Source organism: Cinclus cinclus, chromosome 4 (assembly GCF_963662255.1).
Source record: "Cinclus cinclus chromosome 4, bCinCin1.1, whole genome shotgun sequence".
NCBI classification, from domain to species: Eukaryota; Metazoa; Chordata; class Aves; order Passeriformes; family Cinclidae; genus Cinclus; species Cinclus cinclus.
The window spans coordinates 23,416,186-23,435,143 of NC_085049.1; the positions used below are offsets into that span (position 1 = coordinate 23,416,186).

At 37.9% G+C, this 18,958-nt stretch overlaps 1 protein-coding gene across 1 annotated transcript in view; it reads left to right on the top strand.

Moving 5' to 3' along the window:
• The window catches only part of ANO2 (anoctamin 2), a 144,093-nt gene that overhangs the window by 18,961 nt on the left and 106,174 nt on the right, over window positions 1–18,958 (top strand). Inside the window, exons 4-7 of the mRNA XM_062490909.1 lie at window positions 11,671–11,769; window positions 15,511–15,662; window positions 16,792–16,846; window positions 17,371–17,419. Coding sequence (XP_062346893.1) covers window positions 11,671–11,769; window positions 15,511–15,662; window positions 16,792–16,846; window positions 17,371–17,419 — 355 coding nt within the window. The remainder of the gene's footprint in view (window positions 1–11,670; window positions 11,770–15,510; window positions 15,663–16,791; window positions 16,847–17,370; window positions 17,420–18,958) is intronic.

The following is an 18,958-nucleotide window of genomic DNA, read 5'->3' on the forward strand; positions in this document are numbered from 1 at the left end:
AACATCAGAGCAGTTTCCCTGGAAGGACAATGTTCAACCAGGGGTTTCTAATTTGCTTAAATATAACTGTTTGTATATACCAATATCTCTACATATATGTCTATACTAACATGTGACTTGAGGGAAATTAAGGCATTTTTTAGACTTCCAGAGTTAGACCTACAAACAAACCTCTGTGCATTTGTGCTTTTAGTCCAAAAGGAGCATTGCAAAAAGCTGCATTTTTTTTTTGTAAACTATCTCTATAAATATTTGGAAAGAGCTAACACATGTTGCAAATATCTAGTTAACAGTCTTTGTTAAAGCAAAATTTGTGAAAACTCTAAAATCGTATTATTTTACCAGTATTAGAGGTCATTCAGTATATGTGTGAATGTCCCAGTTGAAGCTTGCTTCAGCCAAAACATCTGTTCAGTTATCTGCTATTGATGTGTGAATTTCTTGGCAAAAGCCCCACTCAATATTTTTAATAGTGAATGCTAAATTTGAAGTTGTATTCTTAATGTTTTCCCATCATGTGCAGAAGTTATATAACCAAATCTGGATTTGTGTGGTTACTGCTATTTATACTACTGTTGGGGTGTACAACAGATGAGGATCCAGCTCGGTTATTCAGTGATCCAGTTATTCAGTTCTGAATAAACACGGGGGGAAAAAAGAGAAAGATTCTGTATTACCAAGATTCTAATTTTTGTATAAGAAAATAGAACAGAGTAGCCAAGATAAATTGAAGTAGGAACATAAGGTGACTCGTGCTTTCCTCTCAAATTTGTGCAAATGAGACTTTGATCTGACCAAAGAACTTTATGGTCAGGACATCACAGTGCATTTATCCTTGACCACAAGTGCAATATTTGTATAATAGAAGTGCCAGGATGGATATGTTGCAATGAAAGGCAAAGGCACAATTTTCTGTGTTATTTCTTTAGCAAGCTAAATGCATCTAATTTTTCATGCCCTAGTCTCCTCATCTCTTTCCATTTGCCAGTTATTGCTAAAATCTGCAAATCTTTTTTCCTTGTTTTTCTTGCTCCCAGTTTTGCAGATTAAATCTTTCATCTCTGAATACTATCCTTACTGCGCGCCAAGAACCAAAAGCATTTTATGATCAGTATTAAACTGATACTGATAGATAGAATTGGTCATGCCCCCTGCAAATGGACCCAAGTTTTGCTTGAGTCATCTTTGTTTACTGAAGACTGACAAAAGAAATGGGAGGAAAATAAAAAGGCAGAACAGCCCCTCCCACTTTTTCCTTTCGATCTCAGTCCTGATACATCCTAATGATGTCACATGAAGTGTGATCACACTGAACGGTTCATGTATGCAACAATTCCCAGGTGATGCTAGGCCAGAGGACAGTGAGTGCTGTGGCAGTTTGTAATGAGAATGTGTCCTGAGGCTCTTTCTCAAGCAAAGAATCTCTTAAGTCCTCAGGAGAACATCCTCCTGAGGTACTCAAAGCTTGGCATAAGAGTTTTTACTCCAAAAATCACTTCCTGTATGTTCTGTTTGTGAATACTCTCGAGGTACCCTCTTTGTACGTGAGGTTAAATGTGTGACTCCATCAGCTCTTTAAAAGTGATGGCTACATTCTGCAGGCCTTAATAACAGTATTATTGAGAGATTTTTTGTTTTCCCCACTGATTTCTGAAAGTTTTGACATGGCACTCATGAGCCATTGTCATGATGTGTAGAAGGAACCACATTGGAGAGTAAATGTGTTATGGGCCATTAAGAGAAGGTTTTGGGGTGACCTCACTGTGGCCTTCCAGTGCCTGAAGGGAGCTCACAGGAAACATGGAGAGAGACTCTTGACAAGGGCCTGGAGTGACAGGACAAGGGGAATGGCTTCACACTGACAGAGAGCAGGGTTAGATTGGATATTGGGAAGAAATTGTTCCCTGTGAGGGTAGGGGGACCCCAGTACAGGTTTCCCAGAGAAGCTGTGGCTGCCCCATCCCTGGCAGTGTCCAAGGCCAGGGTGGATGGGGCTCTGAGCAACCTGGGACAGTGGAAGGTGTCCCTGCCCATGACAGGAGGTTAGAACAAGATGACCTTTAAGGTCTCTTCCAATCCAAACCATTCTATTATTCTGTGATTTAGGTTTTCTCTTACTGAGCATAGTGTTCTCTTATTAAGTCACAGCCTGGTATAATGTGGTGGTGGCTTTATTGCTTGGTCTCCCTTTTGTAAACTTCTAATATTTAGTAGAAAATTTTTATGGTTGAAGTAGAGGAAAAATATGACAGAATCATGCCAAAACAAAAGCTCAAAAATATTCACTGCAATGTAATGTGTATGTATTTTTAAAGGCAGGGCTGCAAGCAGCATTACTGTGGGATTTTGAATGAAGTGATGTAAAACAAGCAAAAAGATTTATGAAAATTACAAAATGCAGAGTACTTCTAATGAGACATAAAATGGATTTTAAGATGTGGAAGATGGAAGGTACTTACTGCTATATGTGGTGTAGCACCATATTTATTACAAAAACCTGGTAATGATTTCCTGTAAATTTCAATTTGTGTGTTGCCACCACGATTGGAATAACCAATCTTACATTTTTTTCCTTTGCTAATTCATTTCCCTCATGGCATAAAACTCTTTGGCAGTCTATCATATTAATATTTATATTCTGCATCCTATCTGCTAATTATCTTTTTAATAATTGAAAGTTAATGGCCCATTTGACCCTTAAATAATTTGTTCAGCTTTCCACATAAATGGTCATATTTCAATGCCAAGCTAAAAGTACAATCTCACTAAAATGTTTTTGTTTCATGCTGTTGTGAAATGTATTGGAAAACCTACAACTTGATCATGTGTCAAACTTTAACAAAGAGTGGTATTTTGGTGTTTGCTGACAGTTTATTCTTAGAATCATAAAATAAAATGAAATTCATATTTCATTTATAATGATTTGACAACAGATTTTTTGATAATACTCCTTTAATTTTAGTGTAACAGAGGAGCAAACTGGCACATACATTCTGACTGGCTAGTGTCTCCTTTTTGCAACTGGCAGGATGACTCTGAATTTATGGTAATGGGGATGAGAGGTAAATCTGGCCAAGAGAGTTTAGGGCATGCAGGCAGCAGTATTGCCAGGATGGATGAAAAAAGTATGTGTTGTAATAATTATTGTACTGATATCTACTCAGTGATTCCCTTTGGACCATAGTTTTGGAGAACTGAATATATTGAGGCCTGGTTTTCAAAAGTGTTGATAATTTAGCACATTCTGCAGAAATCACTAGACCATTAGTGATCCAATCATCTAGTCAGCTAACTAAATCATTAATGCTGGCTAATTAACATTCCTGAAAATCAAATATTGTCCATTTACTGGCTGATTTCAGTGATTACCATGCTCCTGTGGGAAGATACTCTTTTGAGCCCTAGTACCTCATTAGCTGAGGGTGCTGGGGTCTCTAGATCTCCAGAAATATTCTAATACTGCAATTTCCATCTATGAGTGAGGTATTTCTTGGACACTGAGTCCCAGCCCACTTGCCAAGCTTCTCGTGCTCATGTCAGCTGCAACATTTCAAACAACTATTTATCTCTTGCTTATGCTTATTTATCTGTACTTGATGAATTACTGCAATTTCAAGGCTGCTGCTGTTGCTCTTGTTGCCTTCTAATCATCTGCAGAGCCTGCAAACACCCAGCAGAGCTTCTCAGCTCCACATTTCATCTGGAGCAAGCTTGTGCCTTGCTGGCGGGGAACTGCTTCTCCAGGTATTGGCAATACTGCCATAAAATGATCCTGTGGTGTGAGATTCCCTCAGTGCAGTACAGGGTATCCAAAAGCTGCAGTGGTAAAGTGTTTAGGAAACAGCAGGAATGGCAAAAACTTTCGTGATGTTTTTACTGTGATGCTTTCCTGGTGGCAGCTATGTTCAATTCAGGTGTTTCCCCCAGTGTGATGTTGCTTGCCCACCTAGGAACCTTCTAGGGATCTCTAGCCCAAAGTCTGGCATAGTTTCTTCTTAAAATGTTATTTAGGTTTTGCACCCACAAGGCAGAGGTACTTCTCTGCTGCATTGATATCTACCTTTTGTTGATTTTTAATTTGGCTTTGTCTAAGGCCCTGTAGTGCTTGCTCTGAGACTCCAGGCAGTCCATCCACACCCCATCTCCTTATCATGCAGGATTCTATAGACTGCCACAACAACTTTCTCATGTTTCTAGAATGGAAGGTGTCAGTCTCCTCAGCCATTCTTATGTAGATGCCATAACAAGGCTTTTGTGGGTCCTCTGAACCCATTTTTGGTCCAACTTAACTCTTTGGAGGTGAGGAGGCAGACAGTGCACATTGAGTTTAAGATGTGGATATTGCTATGCTGAATGGGGTTTCTTTCTTAGTGCCTTTCCTAATTATATGTAAGTTTTGTTGTACTTATGGGCTCTTAGGAAATACTGAGCTGCTATTTTTCAAAGGATTTTCTGTTGCAACCTTGAGGTGTCATTACTGACCAGTATAGATGAAATCAGAGCCCAGCACCTTATATGTGAATCTGGATTAAACCCACAGATATTGTTTTATATTTATTTACATTAAGAGCTGTTTGTTATTCTTCAGGCTCTTATAAAGCTTTTCTACAATTTTTCACAGTCTGTCCTTATCCTTGCTACCCTGAAAAACTTCATCTGCTTTATCTTTCTCCAGGCCACTTAAGCTGATATTGGATAATGCTAGCACTGCAAAATCCCCTTAGTGACTTTTTATTTTTTTCCAGCAGTGCAGGTTCTCCTCCTACCCAGTTTCTTGTTGTTTAACTGATTATTTCTCCACCCCTGGACGTTTTGCCTTATCCAAAATGAGTAATGTGATGCTACTGTGGGACTGCCCCTGCCTCTTCCCCATCTCTCCCTGTTTGCAGTGAGGCTGTGGCTGTCCAGGGAGGTTTTGGATTCCCTGCCAGCAAATAAGACAGCCCAGGTCTTTGATTATCTTAATCTTAATCCCCTCCCAATCAAGACCTTGCAAACACAGCCAACCTTCATTTTATTGCTACTGATCTTTGGAGAGAGAGAGATCTTGAAGGGCCACACCAGCCTGGAAAACCTTGTAGCCTCTGATTAGGAGAACACTCATATTAAACTGAATACATTTGTACCATCTGTTAACACTTTCAAATTACAGAACACCCTCTAAAGTATTTTTGCAAGGAATGAATTGAACTTTAAAATCTTTCAACACAAAATTGAATCATCCCTTCATATGATTGTTTGTTAACATCCCAGATCAACTATGGAGTGATGAAGGAATATTTTCAAATACCCTTCCTCTGTTTTTCAGTCCTAAGTATTTCAATTCTTTTTCTTTTTCCTCCAAATAATTTTATTCCTTGAAATTGAATTTGCTGGAGTGAGGGCTCAGTCTCTGTTTCATTAATCCCCCCACTGGTTACATGCCTGTTATCTAGTCGAAAGTTTGACTTCCTTGATCTTGCTGCTTCATCTGGAAAATTGTTTAGGTCATAAATCTCTGCGCAGATTAGTGAGTCTCATTCCCTCAAGAGGAATTACATTGTGCCCTTTTTAATGTTAACTCTTTGGCTTCAAGGAGTTTGTTGATTTTATTATTGATAATAAAGTTTGATATGATGTATTCTACACAATATTGGCTTATTTTTTAGCTAATTTGGCACTGAAGGTAGCCGGGCCAGCTGATTACATGATTTTCCATTGACACTGCCAAAATACAGAAGGTGATAGAGCAGACATAGTCCTCCCTTCCTCCTTGAGGCAATTTGGTTTGGGTGGGGAAGCTTTCAACTTTACACTTTATTTTTATTATTTATGGTATTCAGTCTCAGAAGATGTGCTGAAATTGTGCCAGGCTTTTGTGGCAGCAAATTTGTGTCATTGACATGGGAGAAATTTGCTGATGAAGTGATTCCAAGTAATTAGGGATGATTTTGCTTTCTGTTTGAAAGTCATGCTTTTGATGCTGTAGTGGTTAGCGGACAGAGAAAAACATTTGGGAAATAGTGATGAAAGTGCAGTAAATTTTTAATCCAAAGTGCATATTTAGAAAGAATTAAAATGAATGACAATCCTGGCATATTTGTTACTTACCTGCATATACATCCTGCATTGAACACTGTAATAATGCACTGATCTGTGCCTTTTTTTTTTTAAATTTGGCAGATTTCTCAATCTATTCTACATTTGTGTTTGAGTTTCTAGCAGCTCATTTTCATTCTGTTCCTTGCCATTAAAAATTTCCATTTTCTTCAGGGGAAACATGCCTTTGTTTTTAGGCTTCCTGTATCATCGTCCACTTCCTGTCTGTACATGAGTGGGAAGATTTTGGTTGGAGAGATTACAATGCCATGAAGAAACATTGCAAAGGATGAGCAAATCAAACTGTTTCATTCCACAGTGCTTTACCTAAGAAATTGAGATTATATAGGGGTTTTTTAGGTGTTTTGGCCAGATCTTTCATGACCAGGGATTCTATTCTATGCTTATACACACTAATATATTCTTTAACTGTTTATGTTCACATGGGGGAGTAAGAGAACAAAATAAACAAGACATTTATGCCATAACTATTGGTACAAGTTAAGAAAGAGAAAAGCAAATTGTCAAAATGTGAAAATTATGGCAGCTTTGCTTAAGGTCTTGAGCATGTCTATGTACCCATGCAGTGAGGGAAATCTATACCCTAGAGAAATAATGGAAATAGAAAGGGGTAGGTTTGGCAAAGGTAAAAGGGCTACAGTTTTTGAAGGAAAATATGAAAATTATAAGATGTATAATATATAGCTATACTGTCTTATTAGTTTATTGCCTTATTTGAGCCCTTCTCAATCTGGAACATATTTATCTTCACAAAAGTCTTTAAGCCTTTTGATAGAGGGGAGTTCCACTGCCTTAGTAGGCTAAGAGGCAGAGTTAATTTGCCAGTCAACAGTTATAGGATACAGCCTCTACTATAAGCTAACATGAGCAGGGAGTTGCTCTGGACTGGCATGTCCATGTCAGGACATTTTGGGTCTTGTTGTCTCACCTGGACCAGTGCCCTGCTCTTCCTTTTCCAAGTGGGACTGGCCCACATTATCATTGGTGATAGATTGATTTTGTGTCTTGCACACAAAACTTTAGGAACAGAAACACACCATTTCACAGATAGAAATTCAATCTCTTTGGCAGAAAACACAGCCATTTCTGCAGCCTCTGCCTGAATCTGGCAGTGCTGTGTCATGCAATCCAGTGCTACCTGTGCTGGGGGCCAACAGCTCAGCACTTGGCTCTGCTCTTGTAAAATGAAGATGGCCACAGTTCTGTGATAATAGCAAGAAATTGCTTTTTATTTGCGCTATCACATCACTTTGGTATTTGCCTCTATTTCCAGGGCTGGTATCAGGAGAGCAGACATTAATTTTGAACAATTGCATTTGCAGACATGATGGATCCATTTTGTGATAGAATTATTGGGAAGATGATTACTTTTATTGGGCTAATAGGACCTTTCTTTTCTTTTCCTCACTACAAACTGTTTTGCTGTTGCTTTCCCAGTGTGGCTACATTACCAAAAGTTGTCTCATTATATTGACTGGAACCATTTAAATATTATTGTCAGGTATTTTTATATCTATTTAATAATCACTGAAGGATGAAACATTTCAAGTTCAGTTATTTGGGTTTTTTTCCCCTAAGAAGTTTACATGCTTCAGGTTTTATGATGTATGATTTATCCATTTCCTCTTCACATTTTAAAAAAAAATCATTAGAAAGATTGGCAGTTCCCTGGACTCCCTTAGACATTAGTTGATAACTTAAATTATTTCAGCTTCTTTCTGCTTTTTGGTGTTATTCTTCTTCCTGTTAAGATACACAGCAGAAATCTTTTTCTTTGGACAAATATTTAAGAATAACTATTTCTTTAATATATATGTTATTTATAAACTGTATTCCTTAAATATGGAGTGATTAGTGATTTCATGAGGAGGAAATGACGAAAAATACTCACTAAGCTGTAGGATTCAGCAACGAATTATGCATTTGCAAAGGTCTTAGGAACAGTGTGCTCACCATAAAAAAAAAAAAAAAAGCCTGGGGCTCTTCCAAAATAAAAACCATTGTTTTTTTCCTTTTCTTGGCTTCATAGTAACTGACAAAATTGATGTTTTTAGTACCATATGATTTAGCTCATGTTAGAGGTGCCTAAATAAATTTAGTTTTACTTGGTTATGCTTGTCTAGCCATGTTTCAGAATGTTCAGCTTTCACTAAAAAGAATAACCACTTAATGTATCTATATGAGAACCTCTGTAGTTATCATACATTTTTTTTTTCTGCTGTGGCCTTGATGGTGATAAGTTTGCAATAAATTTTAGACTTACAGCTGATGCAGGTCCTGATGTGTTTTACTGCTAAGGCAGGAAAGAAAGAAAAATCTCTTTTGGAGAAATTGGAATTTTATTCAGCCTATACATTTCCAGTCCAAGACAGAAAAAATTCAATATAAGCTGCTGTTAAAGCCCTGCTTTAGATTGCTAATAATCATGATAAACTGAAAGAAATACCCAATATATATTTCTTCATATGCTGATTGAAAAGCAAAGCAGACCTTCCAGATTTTCTTCTATTTGACTTTAATGCTGAGCTTTGCTATTGAAATGGGAAAACCGAATTCAGCTTCAGAAAACAGTGAAGCAGCCAAGATATAAATATATCTTGAATAATTCTGAATGGATTATTGAAAAACTTCCACTCTTGAAATTTATTGGAAGAACTCTGTAATATGGAATATAGATTTAACAGGGAAAAAAGGGATTATGAGAGTGACAAATCTGTTTGTCATCTGACTAGGAATACTTGGTAGTTCAAATAATATAATCAGGGAATGCAGTGATAGAGACATGGAACAATGTAGGGCCAAGGAAAAAGTCCCGTGGGACATCAGATGCAAGTGAAAAAGGACTTGATTAAGGATGGCTGTATTAAATAACAAGTGAATGCTCTAACAAAAATAAAGTTTGCCAGCACCACATGTTGGTGACACATCCAGAGTACAATGAATCAGCAGGAGTGATTCTGAGCATTAAAAATAGAAGACTGACAGAATTTCATTTGATCAAAGTGATGAGCATGTGACCAATTATCATTTCACGTGATTAACCAGAGGACAGCAGTTAGGGGGTGTTTCCAGTAAACACTTATAAATCCACTCTGGCAAGGAGAAAGGCAAGTTCTAACTTATGGAGATGTTTGCAACACAAGAAACCCTCTGGGAATAAGTTAATTGAGCAGATCCTTGCCAGACATCATAAGGAAAAAAGGACATTTAAAGACACCTGGAACTGCTGCAGGTGAAGCCTGGAAAAGTGGGGAAAGAAATCTTAGCAGAGGAGTAGTCCTATAGGTTTTTATTTTGGTGAGGCCATAGAAAACGAGTTAGATGGCTTGTCTCTTGAGCTATGATATTAAATGGATGGTTTCAAACTTATTTTAGAATTCTTTGATTAATTTGAATGTTAAGAAGGTGTGGGAGATGTGGTTCTAGTAATCCCAAGGTGAACATCCAGCAGCCCATTGTTCGTTTGTTTATCATGCAGCAGGAATCACCTAGTCCGGTTTTCCCTACTTTATTTGCTTTGTGTTTATTAAAACGATCTCAGTTTCCCATCATGGGGTGATTTTTAAGCCTTTTAACAATTTTTAATGGTCTGATTCCTCATCATCTGGTATCGCTTCGTGAACAGCCTAACTTTCCAAATTATTTTTGTTCAAATATACAAGGGTCATAGTCTTCATCTGGTCTTTTCAATCAAATTATTTGCCTAATTTTATTTTCAATCTGTGTAGTCATATAAGCCTGAGCTGGAAGCAACCAATTAGATCACACTGTTCCTCCTTTTGCCAAAAGGGAATATAATCCCCCAGACAGGGACACATGCTTGATTTTAGCCAAAAGCTCAGAAGAAGCTCCTGATCTTCACCCACTGAAATTTAACCTCTCATCTGTTATTAATCTATTTTCAGCAAATGATTACCAGAACATCTGCTCATGCCCTGTAAATTTTTCCTTCCTTCTCTTAAAGCTTAGTTCCCCAGTGGACTGATGGAAGAGAGATTCTGCAGCTCATTCTGCTCTTAAAAATAGCATTGGTCCACTGAAGAAATGTTAGCTGAAGATGAGGGAGTTATTTTTGTGATTCATATTGCACCTATAGGGGAAATAAGAACAAAGTGATTGTAATAATAGTAGGATTCTATCTAAGTTTTTTTTTTTTTTATCATGAAGCATAAGGACACATTCAGCAAATGCATGTTTGGGGTTTACATAAAGATGGAAGCAGCCACACAAAGATCATTAATCTCAGTGTTAATCAAACCTTTGAATCACAGGATCATTGAGGTTGGAAAAGACCTCCCAAGATCTTTGAGTCCAACCTTTGACCAATCACCACTTTTGTCATGAGCCCAGAGCACTGAGTGCCACATCCAGTCATTCCTCGGACACCTCCAGGGACGGGGATTCACCACCTCCCTGGACAGCCCCTTCCAATGCCTGAACACCCTTTCCATGAAGAAATTCCTCCTGAAAGCTCTGTTGTGTCCATTGCCATGTCCTTACCTAAAGGATATGGTCTGGCAGTCTGCATTCAGGAGGATGATGGTAGAGGAGAGTTCTCAGGAGGGTTTTGAAATCTGGGAAGGTAGAAGCTGTTTGGATTTTTGTCAAGGAAATTGCCTCAAAGAGGAGGTGCAGCATGGGAAATACTGTGTGAGCTGGTCATTGCCTTGATTTTTCTGATATTCCCTTTCTAATCTCCCTCCCAACTTTTCTTTCCTACATTTCCACAGTAAGCATTTATCCCTGTGATTTACTGGTACAATTTATTTGTGTTTATTTGCCTTAAGGAAAACGCTGTCTGAACCGTCCTTCATTTAATTTTCATGTTTTTCTCGGGAGTGCTGCTTTCTGCTCCCAGAGTGCCTTTCTGTAGGTCAGATGTGCTACCAGGACATCTTTTGCAGAGCTTGCAAAAAAACTGGATGTGCCAAAGCTCTCTTGGGCATTTTATGCTTCTTATCAGCATAGCAAATAATTTACATGAACATGAGGCTCATGTCTCTATTCAGAAGTTAAAATTTTGTTTTCTTTAGGTTTGCTACTCCAACTGCAGATGTTTAGGGCAGTAAATATTGGGCCTGATTCCATGTAAGGAACCACTCATCTGATGAAGTGTCTGGAAAATAGCTGGGCAAAACTGAAAATGAGAACTAAAGTGAAGCCCACCCAGAGCAGGAGAATTTTTTTTAATCTTGTTGGTTCAGATGGACACAAAAGTCCACTAAAGAAATAATATCCCTTCTAAAATATCAGTATACATTCACATGATATAAAATATCATGTGAAGGCTTCTCCTTCACATGATTCCTAAATCTGGTCTTGTAACTTTCTGTCATCCTGGAGCACACACAGCTACATTGGAGGGAGTAGATGAATGGATTTTAGAACATAAAATATTCCGTTTTTATGGAAAATGTCACTTTGCAGCCCAGATGTAGCAGAATTTGGTTATTCCCTGTGATTGTGGCCTATTGTTGAATGATTTAGTTGGAGCTGACAACTTGAGACATTAGCACCACACTGTGTTCAAGAGCATTTAACTGCATTGTTTTCCCTGTTTTTATGTTTCAGAACAAGAGCCAAGGACTGAGTTTTGTCCGTATACATGCTCCTTGGCAAGTCCTCAGTCGAGAAGCAGAACTCCTTAAGATAAAAATGCCCACTAAAAAGGTAAATATCTCCCATTTTCTGTCAACAAGTTTTATGAATGAAGGAGGAGGGATCAGAATCATTATTAAATGTATAGTAGCCCATGGAGTTACTTTGTTTCAAAAATCAGAGAAAATGAACTGTCAGGCTTATTTTTCATATTTCCAAGTCTTTTGAGATGATTTACTGTTCAGAGCTATATTTAGGATGGGATTTCCAAAGGGGTTTTTACAGGCCACTGAGGCAGCTGGCTGATGGACTGCAATCAGGAGGGTGATGACAGAGGTGAGTGTTAAGGAGGGCTTTGAAAGCTGAGAAGGCAGGAGCTGTCTGGATTTTTGTCAAGGAAATTCCCTCAAAGGTGAGGGGTAGTATGGAAGATAGTATGAAACTGGTCATTGTCTTCAGACTTCTCTAAAGAGAGAGAGGCTCTCCCCAGAGAATCTGTTTTGGTGGTATCAGTGGTTTAGTGAATTCAGACCTTCCTGTTGTCACTAAAACTTCAGCTCACTCTCTTATTTTCTGTCTGTTTTTAGCAGAGTTGCTGGCAAACCTTGTAAATTCTGAGTAGCAAACCCCCCAATCTGTGTTCCTGAAATTATTTAGTCCACTGGTTAACAGCTCCACTGGAGGCAGGGGAACTGCTTTGTGCTTTTAGTTAGTGATACTTATCAACTGCACTAAAGAACACTTATTTCTTTGCACTGTCATTAGAAATAAAGGAAACATGGATTTTGTTTCCTCACACTGCATTGTTTGTTCTTTGTTTGAGTTTTTTTGTCTTGTTTTCACCGACCAAAAGCTTCATTGTGGTTCACATTTCATGCTGTTATAACCTGTCATTATCAGAAGACTGATAGACTGATCAGAAGGCCAAATCAATCTTGCACACTCTTAATGGGTTTACATCCCAGAGGAAAAAACAAAAAGTATATTTCAAATAAATCTTTAAAAATAAATAGGTTTTAGACAGCTACAGTACTACTATAAACTTTCTACATATTCAACCCCTCTCTTTGATCCCTTCCAAAATTAATTCCTTTTATGCATTTTTAGTGCCTGCTTATTTCTCTGTCCTTCTTCCCTCATGGGAATTTTCCCCTCCAAGTTTCTTGCAGATGCACCAAAGTAAATTTTACTCTCTTTTAATTGTTTAATATTGCCATAATTTTGGCCTAGGTTAAGGTCCATCCAGGAGCTGATATTTTCTGATGTCACCCTCCTCATTCACAACAGTTCTGCATCCCCTTCTCTCCTCTGATTGGGAGAAAAAAATCCTCTGTTATCTCTAGCTGCAGAAATGGCACCACTACCAGAAACAATCTTGACAGGAAAACTATATTCATGTCCTAGGGTTTGGATGTTTTCTTAAAAATTAAAAACAATTGAAGGAAGAATTTCCTTTGAAGGAAAAAAATAATCCACTTTGAAAAAACTGAAATCTTGTATTTTGGGGATTTGGCAATATAAAATAAAAAAATCCAACCAGTAACCACTAATAGGAAAATTCTGGTTTTGTTCAAAGATAAAAAAATATTGCTCTCAAGGCACATTAAGTATTTTCTGTGATGCTATTTTTATTTATTCAAGGATCATATAAAACCATTTTTAAAAAGGCATTTTCATGGGAAAGTATTTATCCACCTCTGAACACAAATTGGTTACAAATATTCTTCTCCCCAAATGTTCAGTTTTAAATCATCTTTCAGAATATAAGACATGCTGGGAAAAGGTACCATCTGAACCCTTTTGACCATATATAAACTTCTGGATCTGATAATAGAGCTATTTTGGTGAGTGAGACCGTGCCAGGCTCAAACATGAACACAGGAAAGAAATAGGAACAACTGGGAAGGTTGCTCTGTGGCCAGAGCTGTGATGTCTGTGGCTTTAGTGAGCTTTGGGGAAATGAATCCTGGGACTGCAGTGCTGGGATAGCGAAGTGAAGGCTGTTCAGCAGGGATAGGCAGAGATGGAGAGGTGGGGGAGTTGTCCTGTATGGAAGGGAAAAGTTGCAGTTAAGGGATTATGAGGTTGGCAGCTTCTGGGTGAGGGTTAGGGGATGAAAAACAAGTTAGACGTCGTTGAGTGTTGTATGGGACTGATGTATTATTCCATAGGCAACCAGGAGAAATTTCTTGTGCTTATGGGAAATGTCCACTTCCCAAGCATTGATTGGGAATACTGCACTGCTGTGACAAGCAAGTCTGAGAAATTCCTGAAGGGTGTTGAAGAAAATACTTTGCCACAAGGATTCAGTGAGCCAGATTGGAAAGATGCCCTCCCAGACTGGCTACTTGTGAAGAGAGAAGGACATGTGGGATATGTGATAGTAGGAGGCTGCCTTAGCTACAGCAACCACAAAATGGTTGAGTTTAAAATATTCAGTCTAATGAGAAAAAAAAAGCTCAGCAGAGCTGTTGCTCTAGGTTTCAAGAGAGTAAACCCAAAATCACTCAAGGAGCTACTCAGCCCTGGTCCCTGGGAATCTGCTTTGGAATGCTCCATGAGTGCTTGGTTGGACAGGGAATTCCTCGTGGAGCTTGAGAAGAAAAATAAATTTTCCATCTCTAGCAACAAGGCCAGGCCTCACATGAAGTTTTTAAAGCTGTGATTCACATATTCAGGGAGAAAACACAAAAGGCCAAAACTCATCTAGAGTTGAAACTGGCCAGTGTTGTGCCACACAACTAAAAGAGGTTTTAAAGTATGTTAATAACAAGAGAAGGTATGAGGAAAATATTGGACCAATACTTGTTGGAAGTGGTCACCTGACAAATAGGGATGATGGAAAAATGGATGCCTTCAATGTTTTTTTTTTTTTTGCCTCAGTCTTTAATATTAATAATCTTGGACTGCCTGGTCAAAGGCAGAGGACTGCAGCTGTGGGAGCAGTTTGTGGCTTTCCATTTGTGGCCACTGAATTTTCAAGGGACCATCAGTATCCACTGGATGCTTAGAAGTCCGTGGGGTCTTGTGAATTGATCCCACAGTACTGAAGGGATTAGCAGGACCCCTTTCAATCCACTTCCAAAGGACTTGGTACTCACTGACAGGGAGCTACGTGTGTTATTACAATTTACAAGAGGGAAGAGCCAGGAAATGACATCCCTAATATTCCAACCTCAGGACATGGAATAATTATGGAGAAAGTCATACCACCTGCAGCTAAAAGGCATTTGAAAGACAAAGCATTCCCTCAGGCACAGACCATAAGGTTTCACAAAGGGAAAGTCCTGGCTAACTAATTATATATCCTTCTAGTATAATGTTCCCTGCCTGCCTAGTGCATGAGAGGAAGGCAGTAAATGTAATTTTTTTCCCCCTGGATTTTAGTAAATTTTTTTAATACTATCCCTCAGAGCTTCCTTCTGGACCAGTGGTTTAACTGTGAGATGAGCAGGTACCTGGAGCTCTGGGTGAAGAACTTGTTCTTTTCTTTTTTCTTGTATTTGCAATTCTGCACTGGGTTTGATTTATTTTATTTTATTTTATTTTATTTTATTTTATTTTATTTTATTTATTGTTGTTGATTTTTTTTTTTTCTGGAAGCAGCTTGTGAGGGACAAGAACTTTTTGGAACTGCAACCCATATGGATTCAGGTGCTTAGAGTTATATGGGAATATGTCTTCAGAGAAGACACTTACTTGAATTGCAGGTTTAAACATATGTGTGCAGCAAATTCTTTTGCTCTTTTTTCTTTTCTTCATTTTACTGTAACTTTGGAAGGGACATGCTAATGTACAATTTTATTTCCTCAGATGTATGAAATCACAGAAGAAAAGGGAGTACTCAAAACATTAAATGGAATATGGTGCAAATTGACTGAACCTCTGCAACCCCAGGTGCCACAACAAGAAAATACCAAGATGAAAACCTTGTCCTACCCGTTTTCCAGAGAGAAAATATATTTGTGAGTACTTTAAAATGTGATGGACAGTGAAAAAAGCTGGAATGTATCAGTTTAGTGTTGTAATTTCTTTTTCCCACATTTCAGTCAAAATTCAGAAATTCATAAGCATATCTGGAAATCCTGAGGGAACATCCGAAATGGTCAGATTTTCAGTGGATTAACAGAAATCTAAGTTGTAGAGATTTTCTGCCTGTGTTGTACTTATTTTTGCAGGATAAGGCATTGGAAGCAGTGCATCAAATAAAATTTCCATATGTTTAGTTTGAAACATAGAAATCCTCTCACCAAATTCCTGATTATTTGGTTAAGGATATTGCTGCCTGTTTTGAAAAAAGCAAGAGCTAGTAGAAATATGGTGGTATTTTTCATCTTGATAGATTTATTGTAGCAATTAAAACTCAGCTAATAATATGCAGATAAGGAAATCTTGACACCTGCCCTTTCACTCAGAATATTTCTGGGCCCAGTTTGACAAGAAACACTCTTTTTTCCCCTTCTGGGTGTCTCCTTGTATTTATGTTCAATAAATAAAATTCAGTAATAAATACAATGACCCACCATTTCCTTTATTGACCCCTGACAATTTTAATTAATTCTGAATACGAGTTAAATTGTGGAGGAGAATAAACTGGGAAGCTAATTTCACATATGATGATTTTGAGGTTTAAGGCAAGGCATAATTCCAGTGGAATGGTTGCTTGAAATCAAGTGAAATGCTGACTGTTTAGTGGCCAGGAAAAGAATAATGAAAATATGCATCAGGCTGGTTAAAACCTAATAACACAACCTCATCATGTTATAGTGTGGAGGGGATAAGAAAAATATTAAAAGGTCATCTTCTGTAAACAATAGAGAAGTTCCTCTTGCCCAAAAGGCATTTTACATTACCTAGTCATTTTGCATTTTCATGCCTACTATCAGTGCAATCCTGGTAGAGCTCTGAATAACTGGGTCTTACACAGCACATTCTATTATGCTGTACTATGTCATCTATATTCCCTTTAAACATCTGTTTTTCTGATTAGCTGTGGTTCCTGAGTGACTTCTACATTAGAATCTTTTATGCTGTCTTACTTGGTGCTTCCATGTCTTAAGACAGAGCTGATTTTCTTTTTCCTCAATGTTTTAGGTATAACATCAAAGACAAAGATACCTTTTTTGACAATGCAACCCGCAGCCGAATAGTAAGTTGATAAAAATAACATATCCTTGTCTTCTTGTGCTGAGTGGGACTTGCTAGTGGGTTTTAGAATGGGATTTACAGGGAGTGTTTTAGTTTTAACTTTGCTAATTCCATTAATTTATGCATTTGTGTGTTCTTGCAGAACACTAATTCTTGACATATAGGTATGTAAGGAATTCCTTTCTGGGACTGCATGGTGGTTCAGGAATGGGAAATGCTCTGCAGGGGAGCTGCTGGCTCCTCTTCATTGTTCAAAGCTCTTTTCAGCCCTGCTCCTAATCTTTACCTAGATTTCCTTCCATGTAGTCCTTATACTTCAAATACTTCTATAAGGACATGACACAGCAGGATTTAGGCTACAGATGTTAGAGCAGATAAACCATTAATAAAATCTGCTAAAGGATTTAAATATTTGTGCAAACAAACAGAAGCCACCTATTTCAGAACCTTGTTTTATTGCTAATTCCATGATAAAATTCATGCTAAAAGAGGCTTTGTGTGTTATCCCACTGCTCTTTTTTGCAGGTGAGGGAAATTTTGAAGCGCACATCTACAAAGGCCAGAAGCAGCATGGGTAAGGTGGAGGGAAGAGAATTAGAGGTGTTCTTTTGAAAAGAATTGTTTAGCTATCTCAGAGAATATTGATTTTTCTAGCAGGACACAAAATATGCTGGCACATCTAGACAAAAGAAAAAGAAACTTGAGATTGAACTAAATGTTTTTTTCTGAGGCAGAAAATCAGAATTTCTAGTTCATGGTTTGGATGGTAATGGGAGCTGGCTTTTCATTTCTACAGGTGCAGAATCTGGCACATAACTCGCATTTCAAGAATTGTTATAAAATTGGATTTGATTACTGTATGATCTGCTTTGGAAAATTCAGATGTCAACTGCAATATGTTGTATTATTTCTTGCAGGACTGTATTTTTCTTGTGGGGCTGTATTTTTCTGGCCATTTCAGTTGAATAATTCACCTTTCCAGGTTATTTTTATTGCCTCAGCTTTAAAAATTATCTCCCTAAGTTGCCTAGTGAAATATATGACTTAAATATGACTTTTTTGAATATACTTTTGGGATAATGCTGAAATATTTGGAGCTTGAGGTTCAGAACTTATTTAATTTTCTTGAGGTTCAGAATTTATACAGGTGTACATATTCACTTTTCTCCACTCTTTTCTCTCACCATTGTGAGATCTTGGCACGTATCTTCCAAGTAGAAGTGATGGTGCTCCCTGTCTGACATATTTTCTGGAAATCTTTCTATGAGCTTGACCACCTATGGACAGATCACAATGTCCAAGGGTAACATTCCTGGTAAATAATGTGCTGCAGCAAGATTCTGCACAATCCTGGTGTATTTTTGGGCAGGAAAGTTCCAATAACTCCTTTTTGGAACAGGAAAATAGATTAATTTAGGTTTCCTTGAACAGTAGATATATTTTTTTAAAATTGCATGAAAAGCATAACTAAATGAAACCACACAACATGCTTTTTCAGTCAAAACCACTCTATTTTTCCCAGCACAAGCTTTTAAATTTATGACTGCCACACTGTTTCCTCAAAAAAAAAAAAAAAAAAAAATGGTCTTACAACTGTCAGGAACTCTCAGGCATTCTCAATTTCTAAAATATCATTTGGCAGGTGCTGCTTTTTGAACTGTTTACTCAGTGTTGTTCTGTGTTTTGATCTGCTCAAAAATCTCTGGTGGGGCAATAGAGAGGAATGCTGCCTTATTTTTCTGGGATGCTGGGAACCCTCCTGGAGACTTTGAAATTTTCTGGGGAGAAAGCTGGAGAGAAGCTCAAGGACAGAGTAGGAAGGGATAGAGTACTTTGCCAATGGAGATATTTGCCTCTTACTTAAGGTTTTCTTTACTTTAATAGCTTGTTCTTGTTTACAGTGGAATGAATAAAGGCCATAGTTAGAAATCAAAGGACTAGTAATAACTTTTCAGGAATTTTTTAACTCTAGTATGAAAATGCAGGGTGATGCACTTCAAGCTCAGGTCAGCTCAAGAACTCATTTGACATGGAATAACTATTTTAACATTCCCATCCTTTCCGTCTTTCTGGTCTGTAGCCAAAACAGGATTGTGTATGATGTTTGACCGAA